We start from the raw sequence: 17,621 nt of genomic DNA on the forward strand, positions 1-17,621 counted from the left end.
CAGCAAGTAAGGATGGGTATGTTGCTAAATAAGAAATCTGAATTCAGGCCATATTACATGTTAACTCTTAGCCTCTTCCCCCCAGCCAGCATTCTTAAAGTCCCCTTCCAGTCTCTCTCTCCATGGAAAAGCATGGAGAGAGAGACTGGCTCGTGACCACAGCTCAGTTCACAGAACACAGAAGTCCTGTCCTGCAACAGTCATTATCATTGTGTCATATTTCATTCTCTAACACTGATTTCTTTTTTTCAGTGAATCTCTTAGTTACACTAATACTGTTTACAAGAAGCAGCCATTTTAAGTTGGTCTTGGTTTTTGAAAACAAACTATGACCAGCAGTCCAGCAGCACCACTGCAGCTGGCAGAGCTGGTACTAATGATATAAGTACTCAGGGAGAGGATGAGGATCAAGAGTGACGTGCTGTTGGCCTGTTTTCTGTTGGATAGGTAGGTGCCGGTAGGCCTATATTTTTTTCTTAGGACAGCAACAGTTTTACATTACCTTGCTGTCCTAGGAAATAAAAACTTGCTGTCAGCAATTAACTTAACATGGGAGGAGGGGCCAACTTTGAATGCTGTGTTTACAAACCACAACTGACAAATCCTACTGATTCTATCTTTACAGAGAGGATTCTGAGAGCACCTCTCTAGTGACAAAATTTGCATAGATACAAGTCAGTACAGTCAAAATCAGACACTTTAGGGGGTCATAAACATAAGAAAAACACAATTTTGAGTGGAGGGGGACTTTAAAAAGTTAATAAGTTTAATAAGTTTGAGTTTAGTGATGTGTAGCAAAATTTCTACACCCTGAAATGGTGTGCAAGGCGTTTACTCAAAAAATTACTACCAACAGTAGAACTATTTTCTTGTATGGTCTAAGCTCTCTGTGCCTGTCTTCAGTTATAACGGTGGCAGGCAGGTGCTGGCAGTGGAGGAAAAGACAAAACGTGTGTGTTCAATGAAGAAAACAAATGATAGCAAACTCATGCAATCTAGTTCTGTCTCTGGGGTGGCTGCTGCTCAATTGGATTGGAGTCATACAGGAAGCATGGAAGTTACCAGATCTTTCCAAATCTTGATAAAAGGAAAAAATACAGATTTTTTTTCACACCAGTATGGTCAAAACAATGAGGTTATGCTTTTTTATGTCTTGATTGTGAGATTATCACGATAATATATCTCACCAGATATGACCAAACAATAGAAGGACATTGCTGATTCCACTGAAGGGAGTTTCCATGTCTTTCCATTAGCTCACTTTTTGCATTCAGTCCTGAGTGCATTTCCATGCAGCACAGAGAGGACTGGAATATCTCATGAAACCACTTTTACAAGTCCACCTTCTGGAAATACAACATGCTGCTATGTTTGAATTGGTGATAAAGTGCAGAACATGCCAGCCATGTAACTGCAAAGGTGTGTGTGCATGGCATGGTGGCTTACTGAAAGCCATAATCTATTGACAGGAGAGGAGACTTTTAGGGAATACACAAAGTATTTGCAAGATAGATCTGTTGGTAAAATTACCCATTAAGTCATGAGATTATAGATGCTAAACTCATCCATGTGTCCCTAATTGCTCATTATCTCCAGGGCTCCAAACTAGCACTTCAACATTTATTATGTTGAGTGATACTAGTGGGCCACGAACATTATTCAAGGTAGAAAGCTGACTGTTAAATAATATGAAGTTGTTAGTGTTTTTTCATATTTCATGTAAATTGAACCCACCGCCTACATAAATGAATTATCTGCATATCTCTTAAAGGGCCAACCAGTGATTTAGCATTTTCAGCATAATATCTACAAAATGTATACATACATATTGTTACAACATTCTTGCCTTTGGCATCGTATCTGATGTGAACGGGGCATGACCAAGCTGCAGTATTTGATGCCTAGAAGTTAGAGTGTGATGCTCCCTCACCCAAATCCTGCATCCCACCACCAGCCCCTTGTCCGACTACACACGTTGCTGGAGATTCAGTTGTTAGGAATATAAAGAGAGGATCTGCGGTGACCATCTGCTTTCCAGGCACAAAGGTTCCTGACATTATGATGCTGATTCCAAGTCTGTTTGCCCAACTCTCCTATATCCAGAATGTAATTATTCACACTGGCTGTAATTATATTCCCAATCAGAGGTCTGAAACTTTTAAGTATGATTTTAGCAGTCTTTTAGGCTTTCTTAAAGACTCTGTCAAGCGTATTTTTATCTCCAGCCCAATTGCTCCTTTTAAGAGAGGTACTTTTCAGTTTAACAGCATCCTTAGCCTGCAAACCTGGTTCCAATTTGCCTAAAATGTTTACCTTGAATTCTATTACGAACCATCTACCAGTTACCTAAATACTTTGCCAACTTTATTGATGACTTTTCTGAACTACTGTCCATTATTTCCACTGCCTTCCACCATTTACTCATTCCTGGTGACTTTAGTGTTCATATAGATCATTTCAATGACAACAACGCTAAAGAACCTTTTGCTATATTGGACACTTTGGAACTGTCTCAGCATGTGAACGGCTCCACCCGTAATAGGGAACAATCTTTGGATTTGACAAATTACCCACAGTCTCAATATTCCAAACAGCTGACCATGCCGTACCTGATCATCTCTATATTTTCTCTGATCAATCAATCAATCAAACTTTATTTATATAGTGTCAAATCACAACAGAAGTTATCTCATGACACTTTACAGGTAGAGCAGGTAAAGACCACGCTCTACAAATTATAGTAGAGAAACAAGAAACCCAACAGATTCCCTCCTGAGCATGCTCTTGGCGACAGTGGCAAGGTAAAACTCCCCTTTAACAGGAAGAATCCTCAGGTAGAACCAGACTCAGGGTGGACGGTCATCTACCTCTACCGGTTGGGTGGGAGGGGAGAGAGAGAGACAAGGAGACAGAGACAGGGAGATAGGGACAAACTGGGACAGCAGACAACAGCAGATATGTTGACTACTCCCAAAATACACATTAGACCAGATACTGAGAAAAAATGAATCATCTCTGAGAATACCAGTACACTCTTTAGTGAAGACAATTTCACTGATCAACCACTACAACAATGTCTGTTGACGACCTCCTAGATAATTCAATTCTAAAACTGCAAATGTGATGTATGGTTTTGCACCTGTTAGGGTTAAAACAATCTCCAGTAAGCAAAAAGCACCATGGAGAAATATTGTATCTGCTGAAATTCAGAAAAGAGAATGCTGGGAGTGCAAATGGCAAGAAATAAACCTCCAGATTTACTACAACGTACTTAAAGAGAGATCTCACATTTACACATATGAACATATCACACCCATTCTCAAAGTGCACTTTTATGTTCCCTACTCTTAAACTGGTGAACAGTGGTGAACAATTAGGTTGTGAATTGTTCGATATTTTTAATGAGTCTGCGGTTTTATTTGCACTCTGACTTCATCTTTGCTATGCACGTTTTACTTTCTTATTTTTCTATTTTATTTATTTTTTGTTGCATTTTTGTTTTTTTCTCAATGCTTTTAAATGTCCTTTTATGCCTTTGTAAAAACCTTGAATTGCCACTGTATATGAAACGTGCTATAAAAATAAACTTGCCTTGCCTTGATTTAGTTCTAATAAATGGATCAAACATTCAAAATCAATGGATTGGTCCTTTAAATTACTTATCATGTAGATAATGGATTGCTATCATTAGACATAGTGTTAGCATGGAGCTTTAAAGCCCATGATCGAACAGGAACGCATGGAAAATTTTGTGTTCTTAATTTGAGTCATAAACTGGCATTTAGTACCTGAGGTTATGGAACACAGTAATGCCAGACAGACTGTCAACATCTGAGCACCAACACGCTGGTGCTCTGTGGTTAGAATAAGCAACCTGTCTCTCTTCTTACCAATCTTGTTGCAAAATTACTGTTTAACAGTTAAGTTGCCTAACGGGCAACCCTCCCAAAAACCTAGTCTATTCCTGGAAGAATATTTTCAGAAGCAAAAATTCAGTGGCTTTTCCTGTGGAAAAGGTTACTGCTTCTTACTTGGGTCCTGGGAGTCTTCATATTACAACTTCATCCAAGTTCTAACTGACTTTGGTTTTGTCACCACTTAACTTTTATTGGACGCCTGCAAAGTTCCATTGCTATTGCTGGCTTGCATTCAGAAGCCAAGAACTAACCTAGAATGCCCTAACACAGCACCGTATTACTTTCTTTGACCCAAAACACCCTTCTAACAATGTCCTTGTCTTTAACCTGACCCTCTATCACAATGCTTTTCACTTTGCTCAATAAATATATACTGCTAAAAGGCATTGTGTCCCAAATTGAAGGAATACATTAAGCTGTAAACCTCTGGAGACATAATATTTTTAGCCCCCCTCCTCTGTTTCTGTTCAATTTGATTTAGCCCCTCTGAGTCTTATCATGTTTTGTCATCCTTCCAGGCAGGTTTCCTATTTAGGAAAAGGAAGGAATGCTTTTTATTCTACTTTGTCTTCCAGCCAACAAGTGAAAACCCCTGTGTTCTTTTTTTATAGCCCTTAGTCAAATTAAATGCAGCATTTAAAATAAATTGGAAGCAATTTCCCCTCTAGCTGCCAAATTAGACAGCGAGCAATGCCTGCCAATACACATGAGAGAAGAGGAATGAGGAAGATGTAGTTGAGGTGAAGGGGGAGAGAGCGAGAGAAGACTGAAAATGGGAAGGGAGAAAGGGAGGGAGAAAAATCGATGAAGTGATTAAGAGAGAGCCAGGCATATTATGTTTACCATGAGGAGAGGATATTGATTGCTGTATTAACAAATTGAGAAATATGAACATAATAGACAATGACTGACGACAGAGAAAGAGATTATTGATTTCAGTCTAAAGAGAATGACTATAGCTGGCTTATGGTACTTGGGAACGAGAATACTGACATGCCACTCACAAATCTTCCTTTTCATGTCAGGAAAGAAAAGCAATGTATGGTTATACTTAAACTGAACTGACATGTGAATAGGTGAGATTCAGTGGTCATAATCAAGATAACTGCTCATTCAAGTTACAGTTGTAACTGTTGTTATAGCTGGCTGAGTCCAAAGCTTGAACAGCTTTGAAGTGAAATGCCTATGAAGAAAAGGAACAGGATTAAGCTCTGGAACCAGGGCCACTACAGATCGGGGTGGTCAACTTTCAGCACTACTTGCAACTTAATGTCGTCAAGACACTGAAAATGCCCCTCACATTTATTCCACAGTGCATGGAATCTTCTACTTTATAGATCGATAGTGTTTGAAGAAAACCGTCATGAAGGACTAGTGGGTAAACCAGACCAACATCTAGTTTGTTGTTTTTTAAAAATGGACACTGCTGCATTAATTAATGGACAAGTGGTATGTGAGAATGGGGCCATCAAAACTAAAAACTCGAAATTAAAGCCAAAGCCTGAAAATACTCTGCAAGTTTAGGGACTGCAATGGACACGTGGCCCTTCAAATCTATTCTGGTCAATGTGGAAACAACATACACAGCCTCACTGCTTTCTGTCAGTGGAACCCAGTGGGGAGCATGTGATCCATTAACAGGGAAAGGAGAAATGGTTTCCACAGTTAAGAGGAGGAGAGGCCTTCCACCCTCCTTTAAATAGGGACATTTGTGCAATCACTTACGGGACTTTCAAGAGGCCGATGCTCTGTGTGCCTAATTTGCCTCTGGGTGTCCTGTGGAACTTCCCCTTTCAATTTCCATAAATATCACAGCTCATACTGGTAAGGATTACAGTGCGAGGCCAGGTACTAAAGGACAGACATAAGCTTATATCTGTTGTGATTCACGTGAAAAGAAGAAAAAAAGTGTAGAATTAGTCATATCACTGTTACAAAGTTGTGAACTATCTTACAACTTTTAGTCTAAAGTGAGATTTTCTGTTTTATTTGATTTCACTGAAATAAAGGTGGTAGCTTTTATGCAGTGTAATATTTGTGCCAAACTTTGTAGCTGGTGAAAGGATAGCAGGAGAGCTCATATTCTTGCCAAACTGAGGGGATAAATAAAATTTTGAAGCTTGTAAATGGGAGCATACTATTACTAGCAAATCAGCAGGTTTCCCACTGCTTAAGTAAAAGTAGACAATAGGAAGGGGCAACTGATTGGCAGAAAGTAAAGCAACTCAATCATACCTTGATAAACTGTGATAAACTGCCTCTCTAAAAATGTAATAAATTGTTAGGCAAGGTACTGATATCACATTACTGCATTAAGTGCTGATTATTATTTTGTAAGGGATGTAACAGTTTTAACTGGTGGTGTAACAGTCAGCTCTCTGGCTACTACTTTTCCCAGTTCTTTTGTACATATCATGTATAATTCATGCCATTATGTGTTGCATGTACTTGTTGACTCAATATGTGTGAGATACATTAGTCTTTTTTTATGTTACACAATCCAATGCACCACTGTATAGTGGTGCCTATACGCAGGAATACGGCCACATATTTACCCTAAATCTACTGTATATTTACACTAACTCAAAAGCCAGAGATAGGTATCAGTATCCATCTAGCAGAGAAAGACTGCAGACGATTAAACCCTCTTACAACTAAACTACATGTCACTCTTTCATTTTTAAGCTGTGCTTTTTCTGCTCTCATGTCTCCTGTTAATGACAACCGGTCAGGATGGTGTTTGCATGTGTGTGTGTGTGTGTGTGTGTGTTTGTGTGCGCGTGCGCGTGCGAGAGTGTGTGTGTGTCAGCAGCTTTGTCTCAGTCATAATAGTTAGTTTGGGATTTCACAGACTGAGTGCTGTGTTTCAAGATGTGCACGTCTCTTTTTTCAATAGCATGTCTAGAAAATAACAGTAGATATTTTTTAAGCATCATTTACATTGGTTTAATATGAAAACTCCTACTTACTTTTCAAGCTACAGCTATAACTACTCCATTTTTTTCTCCTTAGATACACATTTTCTGTAAGAGACATTGTGAAATGTTTCCTGCTGTTTTCACTGTTTGACATCCATCAGATTTTCTCTGCAATCTATGAACTTCTCTAAAAACCTCAGGAATGTGCACAGATGGATGTGCACTTGCATGTGTGAATAAATGTTCTGTAACTGAGAAAACTCAGGTCAGTTTTTTGTGAAGAGCTTAAGAAAATATAATTGAAAATGAATGAAATGCATGCACCTATGAAAAAAATAAACTTTTTTTATGAGTCTTATATTGCAGTACAGAGAGCTTCCTTCTAATTAGTGATGTGTGGATCGATACTGAAATATCGATACCTCTGATACCAGATCTTTATGCTCTAAAATCCATTCTCAAATCAAAATATTGATACTTTTGATACTTCAGTCATTTGAGGTAATGTATATCATTAACAGGAACACAGTGGAAAGTAACTAAACTACTGAGATCTTGTCTAAATGACACGCAGTTGGTGGGAACTACTTTTTCTTCCGCCTGGGAAAGTGCACTCTGCTCAGTCAGTCAGTCACTCAGTCTCAGTCTGTAGACACAATGGCAGAGCGTAAACGGAGTCATGTGTGGAGCTATTTCAGCTCCACCAACAGCAAAGAAGTGGTTTGTGATGTTTGCTATGCACGTACAGCGGGAGAAAATGTGGAGCTTTAAGTGGCGCTAAGCACTGTTGCTGTTGGAGTTGTTCAGGCAAATCTACGCAAAAAAGCCTAGATTTATTCAGGTAAGGTTTCCTAAAGAATTGATCATTTAAAGTGGATTACATAGACTAGGTTCCATTAAATTATACAGAGCAATTGCGATAAAACAGCCATGGTGAACTTAGAAAATATATACTAGAAAAGAAGGATAAAAATAACATTTTATCTATAAAATATATCTATTATTATTTACAAATCAGTCTAATTTGCTTTAACTGAATAATTTAAAATGCAGGTATTGACAAACTTATGCAATTATTTTAATTTGAGTCACCCAGTATTATAAAACCGCAAGTGTTCGTAAATAAATTTAAATTAAATTAAATTAAACAATAACTTATTTTAATGGTTTTATTATTTTACTTATTTTCTTTTTAGTGTTTGAAACACCATTTTCACATAGTTTGTATGATTGTGTCCTCTGTTTGATTTTTCTGTTGTTGTATTAGCTCAGCTATATTGTAAATGAGGCCGCTACCTCAATATACTTCCGAGTTTAAAATAAATAAATAAATAAATTACACTGATGTCTTGTATTCTTTAAGAAGCTATGATTTGAAATACACTACTTTTTTCAGATTTACCAGACACATCAGGTGTATTTGCACAAAGTATCGGTATTGGATCGGTATCACCGATACCAGCAGGAATTTTACTCAGTATCGGATCGGAAAGGAAATCGGTGGTATCGAACATCACTACTTCTAATCCCTTACTGATGTGGTAGCAACATGTGCATGTGTGTGTGAGCGTGCATGTGTTTGTGTGCACGCTGGGATGGTGATCACAGTATACCCATCTACACAGACCCCACTACACCACTGCCAGTGTATTGTGTGAGCATGTGATGTGTGATGCATTTGGGCTGTGTGTGTGTGTGTGTGTGTGTGTGAGTGTGTGTGTGTGTGTGTGTGTGTTGCACAGCGCATGCCGATGGTCAAACAGATGGAGAACACAGGACACAGGAGGCTGATCTCTCATCATGCCCCACTGACAGCACATCTGATTGGCTTTAGTGGAAATGCCTCGCTGGTTTTATTCACCTCACCTGAGAGCATCACAGATTGAGTGTGTGTGTGTATTAGTGTTGCAAAGGGGTGGAAAGTTTCCGGTAAATTTCCTGGAAAGTTTCCGAAGATTCCCATGGGAATTTTCGCTCTGGAATACTGGAAATTTTCAGAAGATTTTTGCTGTCACTTTTTTTTCAATTTTTCTGAAAATTCCCAGGAAAATTCGGCTCGGGAATTTTCGTTTTTCTTGTCATCAATTTGAATGAGGTTTTTAAAAAGTTTCCATGGAAATTTGAGCTTGGGAATTTTGAAAATTTTCGTTTTTGTTGTTGTTAACTTAAGGTGAATGGGGCAAAAAAACAATAATCACTAAAATGAGTGTCAACATCAATATCACCATTTTGGAAATGGAAACCCTAATCTCCTGAACTCAGGACTCACCTCTAACCCAAAGGCCACAATGCCAGCATACTGTAAAATCATCATCCCCATACCCAAGTGTGTGAAATAAAACTTAAATATTAAACTTAAATAAAAACAGTCAACTTTGCATTTTGGTGGAAAAAAATATGTTTCATGATTCAATGCAAATTCAGCTGTGCACCATGATTCACATATGCAAATAATTTCGAGCACATTTGATCATCATCAGTCAGTAGCCTATACTCCACTAGGCTACAGCACTTCCACTGAGACAGACGATCATCACATCAGCATCACGATTCAATTTCCTGCATTTCCATGCATTTTAATGGGTAGTTTGAACCACTTCATATGCACACCTTAACAATAGTACTGCACACAGTCCTATGCCTGAATTAACACAGTTTGACTCAGCTAGGGAAAATTCCTGAAAATTCCCTGGAAATTCATTATAATGTAACATGTTTGCATGCATATCTGCTTATAACAAACCAAAATGTTTATTATGTATACATGTATATGATCGGGTGAATGCAGTGAATATAAATTCCCAAAAATTCCCCCAAAATTCCCATGGAAATTTTCCAACTTTGAAAATTCCGGGAATTTTGCAACACTGTGTGTATGTGTGTGTTCTCTAAAATATGCATGTACAAAACCCAGTTTGAGGTTTTCCAAAAACCAAGTTAAATCTTGCACTTACAAATCAAAGACCAGATAGTGGAATCCTTCCTCTGATATGCTGTCATGGAGCCGCACTGGAGAGAAAGAGACAAAGAGAGAGAGAGGGAGAGAGAGAGAGAGAGAGAGAGAGAGAGAGAGAGAGAGAGAGAGAGAGTCAAGTTATTTCAACAAAACCAATGTCGTGTTTCATCATCATTTTTTTTTTGTTTTGTTATTTTATTTATTTTGTTTCATTTTATTGGATAAGAATGTATACAGTATGAACTGACAATAAGCAGTCAAACAACCTTGTGGACAATGACATAATGACAGTTAACAGGTAGTAGTAGAACACTGAGCAAATTAAATTTCTTCATTAAAGTAAGAGGATTAGGGATGAGAGATAAGGGAAGGGTGGAGAGCGATGCAACACGAGTGTTGTATGCGTGCGTATGCATGAGGATTGAGTATCTGTAGATGGTTGAATGGTTTGATTGGAATGGACTCCAATCAATAACAGCTAAAAATGTTATTGATAACTGATTGATAACTGTTGTGTTAAGAGGTCTTTTTGTTTGCTTGTTTGTTTTTTGTCTAGGTTAGTAGTATTGTTTTGTATTTGCTGTTTTATGTTCTTTTACTAACTTCTTCACAGCTTTGTGCAGTATCAGTCACATTTCCGCTGCTGGACAATACACATCTACTGTATTCTACGTAACACTGATATTAAACATTCTTCAGCGACCACGTAGAACACACCCACACATAGAAAGCAGTTCAGAAATGCAAAGCAAAGGGTTTACAGTGATCGGGTTTCTCCAGCATCAATCTATCTGTGTTAAATGGATTTCTCTTAATTCCTTGTGGCAATTATGGGAATTATGGTGGTCTCATTTACATGGCATATAAATGTGAACAATGTAAATGCACATGCACTGCATAGTGGGAAAACATGTTTTGGGACATATCTAGTGTTTCTCTTTTCTTTGTTTGTTCAGACATGGTGGCTATTGCTGCTCACGTTCACCACCCAGTTTATTTCAAACAAAATGGAAACCTAAAATACATCACTTCTGTGCAGCAGGAAGGAGCTACCAGACACCGAGTGTTGACAACTGAACATATAAAAGCCTTCATGAAGTGGCTTTATCTTTATCTTTATCTTTATTTGGATCTCCATTAGCTTTGGCTGAGCCCATTGCTATAGGTTGAATGAGAGTAGCAAAATGGCCATTTTAAGTGAGTCAATAAAAGTCATCAAAATCAAATGTGATCCACATATGTTGTTTGTGAATTGCATTAAAACATTCATGCATGCATACATGTATACCTACAAATATTCAAACTATGATAACTGATACAAGGTTTTTGTTATTTCTAGTTTTTTTTTTTTTTTTTTCATTTTCAACAAGCCTCTTCAGTAATATCTGTCTCTACATCTCTATATATTTCTGTCTGTTTGAAGATTTTTCTGTGTGCATAAGGTCAGCTGTTGGAGAAAGCCTCATCCATTTCCTGAAATTACACAGCGCTCACGTCTGACCTTGCCACATTATCACAGAACTGTTTTTAAGTGCACCATTCATCATACTTGTCACAGACACATGCAGTTCCTTCAACCAAACCTGCAGCTAAACTACTTAATTAGTCAGAGAAAATGTCCCGACTTCAAAAAGGAAGGTTGTCTAATCCATTTGTATGGACCCTCACTGTACATTACTGCTTGACTAAAACAAAGGGTCACTACCGATCTTTATTAAAAAATAAGGTTAGAATTGATCATTACACACTCATTTTCCAAGCCGCTTATCTTAACTACAATCACGGCATGCTGGAGCCTGTCCCAGCAGAGGGCACAGAGGTGGAAAGTGGGGTAACCCATGACTCAGGAGTCAAACCCAGGACCTTCTTGCTGTGACATGACAGTGCTAACTGCTGTGCCACTGTGCCCTAGCCCTGTGTTTTCCACCTCTGATGTGACACATATAATACTGTGTGTCTGAGTATATAGCTATGACAGAACTGATCAATACCATACTGGTTGTCTATGGGAAGCTCTTACCCTGAATTAATATTCAACTTGTTTTTCAAGGCTGATACTAATACCAATATTTAAGAAGTCATCAATGTCCAAACCCACAAAATGCCAAAACTTTTCAAATTACAATATGTTTCAGATTATTTTTCAACATGCCAAGAATATAGATGTTTTTGAAAACATTTATTAGCTCCATGTTTTTTTTTTTTGTTTTTTTTTTTCGTTTCTTAAACATGGAAACTGTCATATGCTACATTCTGAATTTTGGCCTAAAATACAACATTGGCAGTCTGTAGCTTCAGTCCACAAATAACTGTGTTGTCAGTCAAATCCCACACCTGATTGTATCTACATGTTCTCAGTGAAGATTCAAACACTGATACAAACATAAATTATTGATCACATTCACTCCAGAAATAACTCATTTCCTTTTGCTACTGTAGAGCAAGCTCTGTATACAAACATATGTGCATCAGAAAATGGTTTCCTGTTGAAATATTAACTACAGATGACGCTCTGCTACATATGGTGAGCTCCACCTGAGTGCATTCCATAGCTTTAAAGCCTCAAAGTCAACAAAAAAGTGCCAACGGCAGTGGCTTATCCTCATGTTCCTATATCACAAAAATGATATGAGGATGAATACACTCCTGTGTACTTGTTTGTACTGACACAACTGATTTCATAATACCAGAAAGAGTAACTTCTGGGTATCTAAAGCAAGGGCAGAAAAGTCTATTCAAAACTATTTACTGGACAGGAGGTTTAATTGAGTGCTTGTACAGTATTTAAGCTCTTCAGCTGTAATCATATTACATATGTTTTGTTTTGTATGTTTTATAATGTATTTTCTTAACTTGCCTGTTGTGTGTTGTTTTGAAACTGCTGCTGCTGTCTTGGCCAGGGCTCCCTCATAAAAGAGATTGCATTCTCAGTGGGACTGAACTGGTTAAATAAAGCTTGAATGAAAATAAGGACGTTTAATTATTGATCTCAAATCAATAATCAAAGAATATTTTGATACATTTTTTTCATGTGTTTTTCATGCTTACACTCTCAGATCTGCAAGCTCCATTATACATTCCCAGAGGATAAAAAGCTTTTGTGTTTTCCTCTCCTTCTTTTCTGTGTGCTGCTTCACCTTGTGCAGTTATCTCTTACATGGTTTATGAATATTGATGATTTTGTTAGCTGCATAAGCATAACATTATAATGTGGGTGACTCACCCAAAATATCAAATTTGAAAATTTGAGGGATTTTGATTTTATATTGTGAAATCTGTAATACCCCTGCATGATCTGCAAAATGGTTTATTGCAATGTAAAATGTGGGGAAATTGTAGTAAATGGACCAAATATTCAAAGTCATTGCTATGGTCATTTAATTCACAACTGCCTCAGAAATTCTTCAGTTCCCTGCATCTTCTGCATCTCATGTTAATTATATCAAGCTCTGATTACAATTATCATGAACTCACAATGTGCTACTAATGCACTCATCATGCTTATGAGCTTCACTTCAAGTGTTAACACACTCACTGTAACAGACAGTGCTGCAAGTCAACTTGCTTCCGCTGGTTTCATTGCACACCCACACCCACACCCACATGCACACACACACACACACACACCCACACACACACACACACACACACGCACTTGCAAACAAGCTTGTGCATTTCAGTTTGCCAGACAATACATAGCGCTCTGCAGACTGTCACTCTCACTGCTCTATTTTTAGTCCTTAGGTCTTTTGAATGAGTGTGAATGTCAGGGAGTGAGGCTGTCTGTCCCAGTCTGCTGAACAAGAGGAGGACGAGGGCAGCCGAGCGGAACAAACCCAGCTGAGGGTGAGATTTCACCCATCTAATTAGCTACGCTGCCTAATGGACATGTAATGAAACAGTGTGAAGTGACAGGGAGAAGCTGAGGCTGATATGATGCCTCTGACTCACTGGAGCACCTCCAGACGGCCTGGGGGCTACAGAGGGGACTCAGGGCAGAACTTCTGCAGCACAGTAATTTGATTTTGACAGAAGCAACTTTGAAACAGATTTAATTGGTCACTTCTATACTTAGAATGCAGAAAATCATGGCAAGATTTTCTAAAAGGTTCACCAGTTTGAAAAAAAATGACATAATTCCACTTCCCCCCTAGCTGTTAGGACAGTAGTGGTGCTATCTTCCTCTCACTGTTACTGAGTGCTGGATACTGGCTGGCTGCTCTAAATGCTAACTGCTAGCCTCCTGCCACTGAGGTGGACTTACCCCCAGCTAAAATTCTTAAAAATAACTGTCTTAACTCACTCAAATTGTTGAACAAAGTTTGAGTTTCATTATGTTACCACAATGAGTCCAAAATGGCATTAGAAAGACCGACAATTTTCAATAACTAAATAAATAAATAAACAAAGAAACAGCAGAACTATTTTATTTTTGTGTGGTCTACGCTCTCTGTGCTGGTCCTCAGTTACAATGGTGGTGTAAAGAAGACATTAGCAAAAATGTGGTTAGCCTAATGACAAACAATACAAACAATTAACAAATATAGCAAATTCAACCAATCTACTTCCATCTCTGTGATGGCTACTGCTCCGCTGGTGTGGAGCGATACAGGAAGTACAGAAGTTACTGGATCTTTCCAGATGTTGGGGTCATACAATATGATAAGGTGAAATAATAAAAATTTTTCCAAATAGGTGAACTATCTCTTCAAGAATACAAATGTCCTGTCATCTTCACCTTGGTAAGAAACAGTTTTCTAAGGCATTAAATCCCCACAATTCTTGCTGCAGTTTGGGCTGGTCAGGTTTCTTACAAGTTTGAGGTTTGGTTTTTAAATCTTTAGTTCCTTACGGCTCCAATTTTTTTTGCAAAAACAGATGTCTCAAATTATATTCATTGCTATAGACCTTGTTTTTTCCCATATAAAAAAAATCATATTAGTAGGCTAACACATGGATGATACTGGCTTTTGCAACAGATTTTGGATTCAGAGAATGCGATATGTGAAACATTGCATACAACTGTCAGTTCATTTTTTTTGCAACAGTCTTCAATTACTTGTTATAAGTAATCCAATAATATTACATTAAAAAAGCATTATGACCAATATGATCAATTTATATTCAGTACTTTATTAGTGAGCAATGTATTATTATCATCTGTCAGTTTTCCCATACTTTGGTTGAGGAAAGATAATATACTGTATATACTCCATCTGTACTAGAGGGGAAAATCCAAATTTGATTAGAGTAGCTACAGTAGAAGGCTGGCTGAATGTATGAATGTCAGACAGTGTGTGCACCTCAGTCGGATTTCCCTGGATAAATAAAAGTTCATGAGAGAATGAGCTGGAGATGGACAGATGAAAAGATGAAAAAGGAAAGATGTTCCCGCTGGGATTTCCTTGTGTCTTCATTAGCTCACTTTCTGATTGACATCTGTGAGATCTATCACCGCAGTGACCTAAAAGGAACAGGGGCTTTCCTGGAGACGGATGCTGTGTGTGGAATACTAACAAGAGCGATAAAACCACTGCCAGCCACCCAGCTGAGGGGGGAAGTCTGGTGTGTGTGTGTGTGTGTGTGTGTGTGTGTTGTGTGGGGGTGGATAATGAGAATCTCCAGTGTTGGATTAGAGGTGTTGGAATCAGTCTGCGTTTATTCCAGTCAATTAAGGATTTTATCCTTTTACTATTACTAATGGGGTCGATATACATACTCAGATCTTATCACAGCTAACATGATTGTGATGAACTGCCTCATCAAACATACTGGACATCAATGCTTTTGCACTTTTATTTAACTACCACACAATGGTTCAGTGCACATTATTTCAATGCAGCATTTCTACATAAGGTTTTCATCAGGTATTGGGCAAAGGTGAAACAAACAATCTATTTAGAAGGCTCACAAATGACATTTCCTGATCACATGCAATGAACATATGAAGAAGTAAGGGACAGGACATCACTGCGCGGCGCATGAACCCAAACTGGTGCTCAGTCGCCTTCAATTTTCCCAAATCTTATGGTGTTAGCCATACCACAGCAGCTGGAACCACAGTGAAACTGAGCCAAAGTTCACTGAAGCACAGCTCTCATAGTGACTGTTAGCTAACCATCAGTCACAGCTAATAACCATCATCACGGTGTCTAACATGTTTTCAAGATATATTTAAACAAAATTGAAGATCGATTTTTGGACATTGGGACAGGTAAGGCCAAGGCTTTTTTTGGATTTCTCCACAGTTGCTGAGGTGAACAATGTGGGTTCCTGTGCACATATAAATGCAAAGTGTAAAGTTTGGTGGGTAAATCTACAACACGTTAAGTGTAGCATGCCAGTATAAAGAAAGCATTCGTTTCAATGGTAGTTTTAGACTTAGATTATTAATACTGAATTTAAGCCATTATTATACTTTCAAAGGACGTGCTATGGGGGCCAACAAGGGACATTACTGCAGCCTAAACCTCTTTAAAACAAGCCTCTCTGGACTACACAGTCCCTACTGTTGGGCCAGTTGGCTGAAAGATTGTCTCTGACACTTTGACAATAGATTAGCAAACCAAATAACCCCCCTATCAGGACTCGGTTTCTCGCCTCCGCCCCCTCGCCCTTCGTTTTTGCCAAGAGAACAGAAAAGTGATCGCAACACAAACAAATGCCTGTTTTCAGTGTGAGTTGGTAATTACAGTGGCTTGGCCTCTGGCTGCCATTACAGGAGGGGGACAGAGAGCTGTGTGTATGCGTGTGTGTCTGTGTGTGAGATGGGAAAGGGGGGCTTCATTTGTACACATGCCTACAAGGCTGCATATATGATTACTTGGCCACAACTGACAAAAATGACTTTATGCAGAATTTATTTGTTTGGTTTCACAGCTCACCATGCTCACCAGCTTTAGGTGTCTGCTTATATGTGTGTGTGTGTGTGTGTGTGTGTGTGTGTGTGTGTGTGTGTGTGTGTGTGTGTGTGTATAAAAGGTGACTTTTTCCTCAGAGATGGTGTTCATTCCTCTCTGTGTTTTGGATGAGTATCTCTAGTAGCTCTTCTAAACACGTAAGATTACAAAACAAAGCATTTCCCATATATTCCAAAAAATGTTTATAGATTTGATTTGTACATGACATTCATCTGAGTCAGTCATTTACATTAACTGAACTGAATTCATTATTATTAATATTATCATCATCATTATCACTATGAGTATTACCTTGACCTGTGGAGTTGGACAGGTGTTATGTTTACACTTCATTGCATTTGTCTGTCTGTTTGCTAGCAAGATTTCTTGAAAAAAAATATTTTTTTGGGCAGTGAAATATATTTCTAAGTATATTCTGAAATATATGTTAACATGTATTTGTTTATTTTATCATATTGTGTTTCTTACTGTGTGTGAATTTCTCTCCTGCCGTCTGTGAGAGACAGAGAGACTAATGATGGTAGTAGCTTTGATCTTACCGATGTTGGGATGCTTGAGCAGGCGGCAGATCCTGGCCTCTCGCTCCAACTTCTGGTGGTCTAAGGAGAGATAAGAGACCCATGAGTCATCACAGAACCACACACACGCACACACACACACACAGTCACACACAACTTTCTCTTTACAATAACAAGACTGGGCATGTTCTGTCAGCCCTCTTGAAATTCTTGAAACTTCTCTGCAGAGATTCCATATAGCGTGCAGCCGTGCTCACCCTCTGGTGATGATGAACAGAGGAGGAAAACAACAGCCCTCAGTCATTACTGCCGACTGTAGCCAGCAGATAACCAGGGAGAAAGGTGTGGCACATCTCCAGCATGACAATCAGGCCTGCAGTATGCTTAAAATG

At 38.5% G+C, this 17,621-nt stretch overlaps 1 protein-coding gene across 7 annotated transcripts in view; it reads right to left on the bottom strand.

Moving 5' to 3' along the window:
* The window catches only part of camk2d1 (calcium/calmodulin-dependent protein kinase (CaM kinase) II delta 1), a 123,721-nt gene that overhangs the window by 43,519 nt on the left and 62,581 nt on the right, over positions 1-17,621 (bottom strand). For all 7 annotated transcript variants that reach the window (XM_030075615.1, XM_030075621.1, XM_030075617.1 and 4 more), the window contains exons 3-4: positions 17,251-17,310; positions 9,790-9,844 (exon numbers count right to left, since the gene is read on the bottom strand). In XM_030075615.1, coding sequence (XP_029931475.1) covers positions 9,790-9,844; positions 17,251-17,310 — 115 coding nt within the window. The remainder of the gene's footprint in view (positions 1-9,789; positions 9,845-17,250; positions 17,311-17,621) is intronic.

The sequence above is a fragment of the Myripristis murdjan genome, chromosome 18, assembly GCF_902150065.1.
Source record: "Myripristis murdjan chromosome 18, fMyrMur1.1, whole genome shotgun sequence".
Lineage (NCBI taxonomy): Eukaryota > Metazoa > Chordata > Actinopteri > Holocentriformes > Holocentridae > Myripristis > Myripristis murdjan.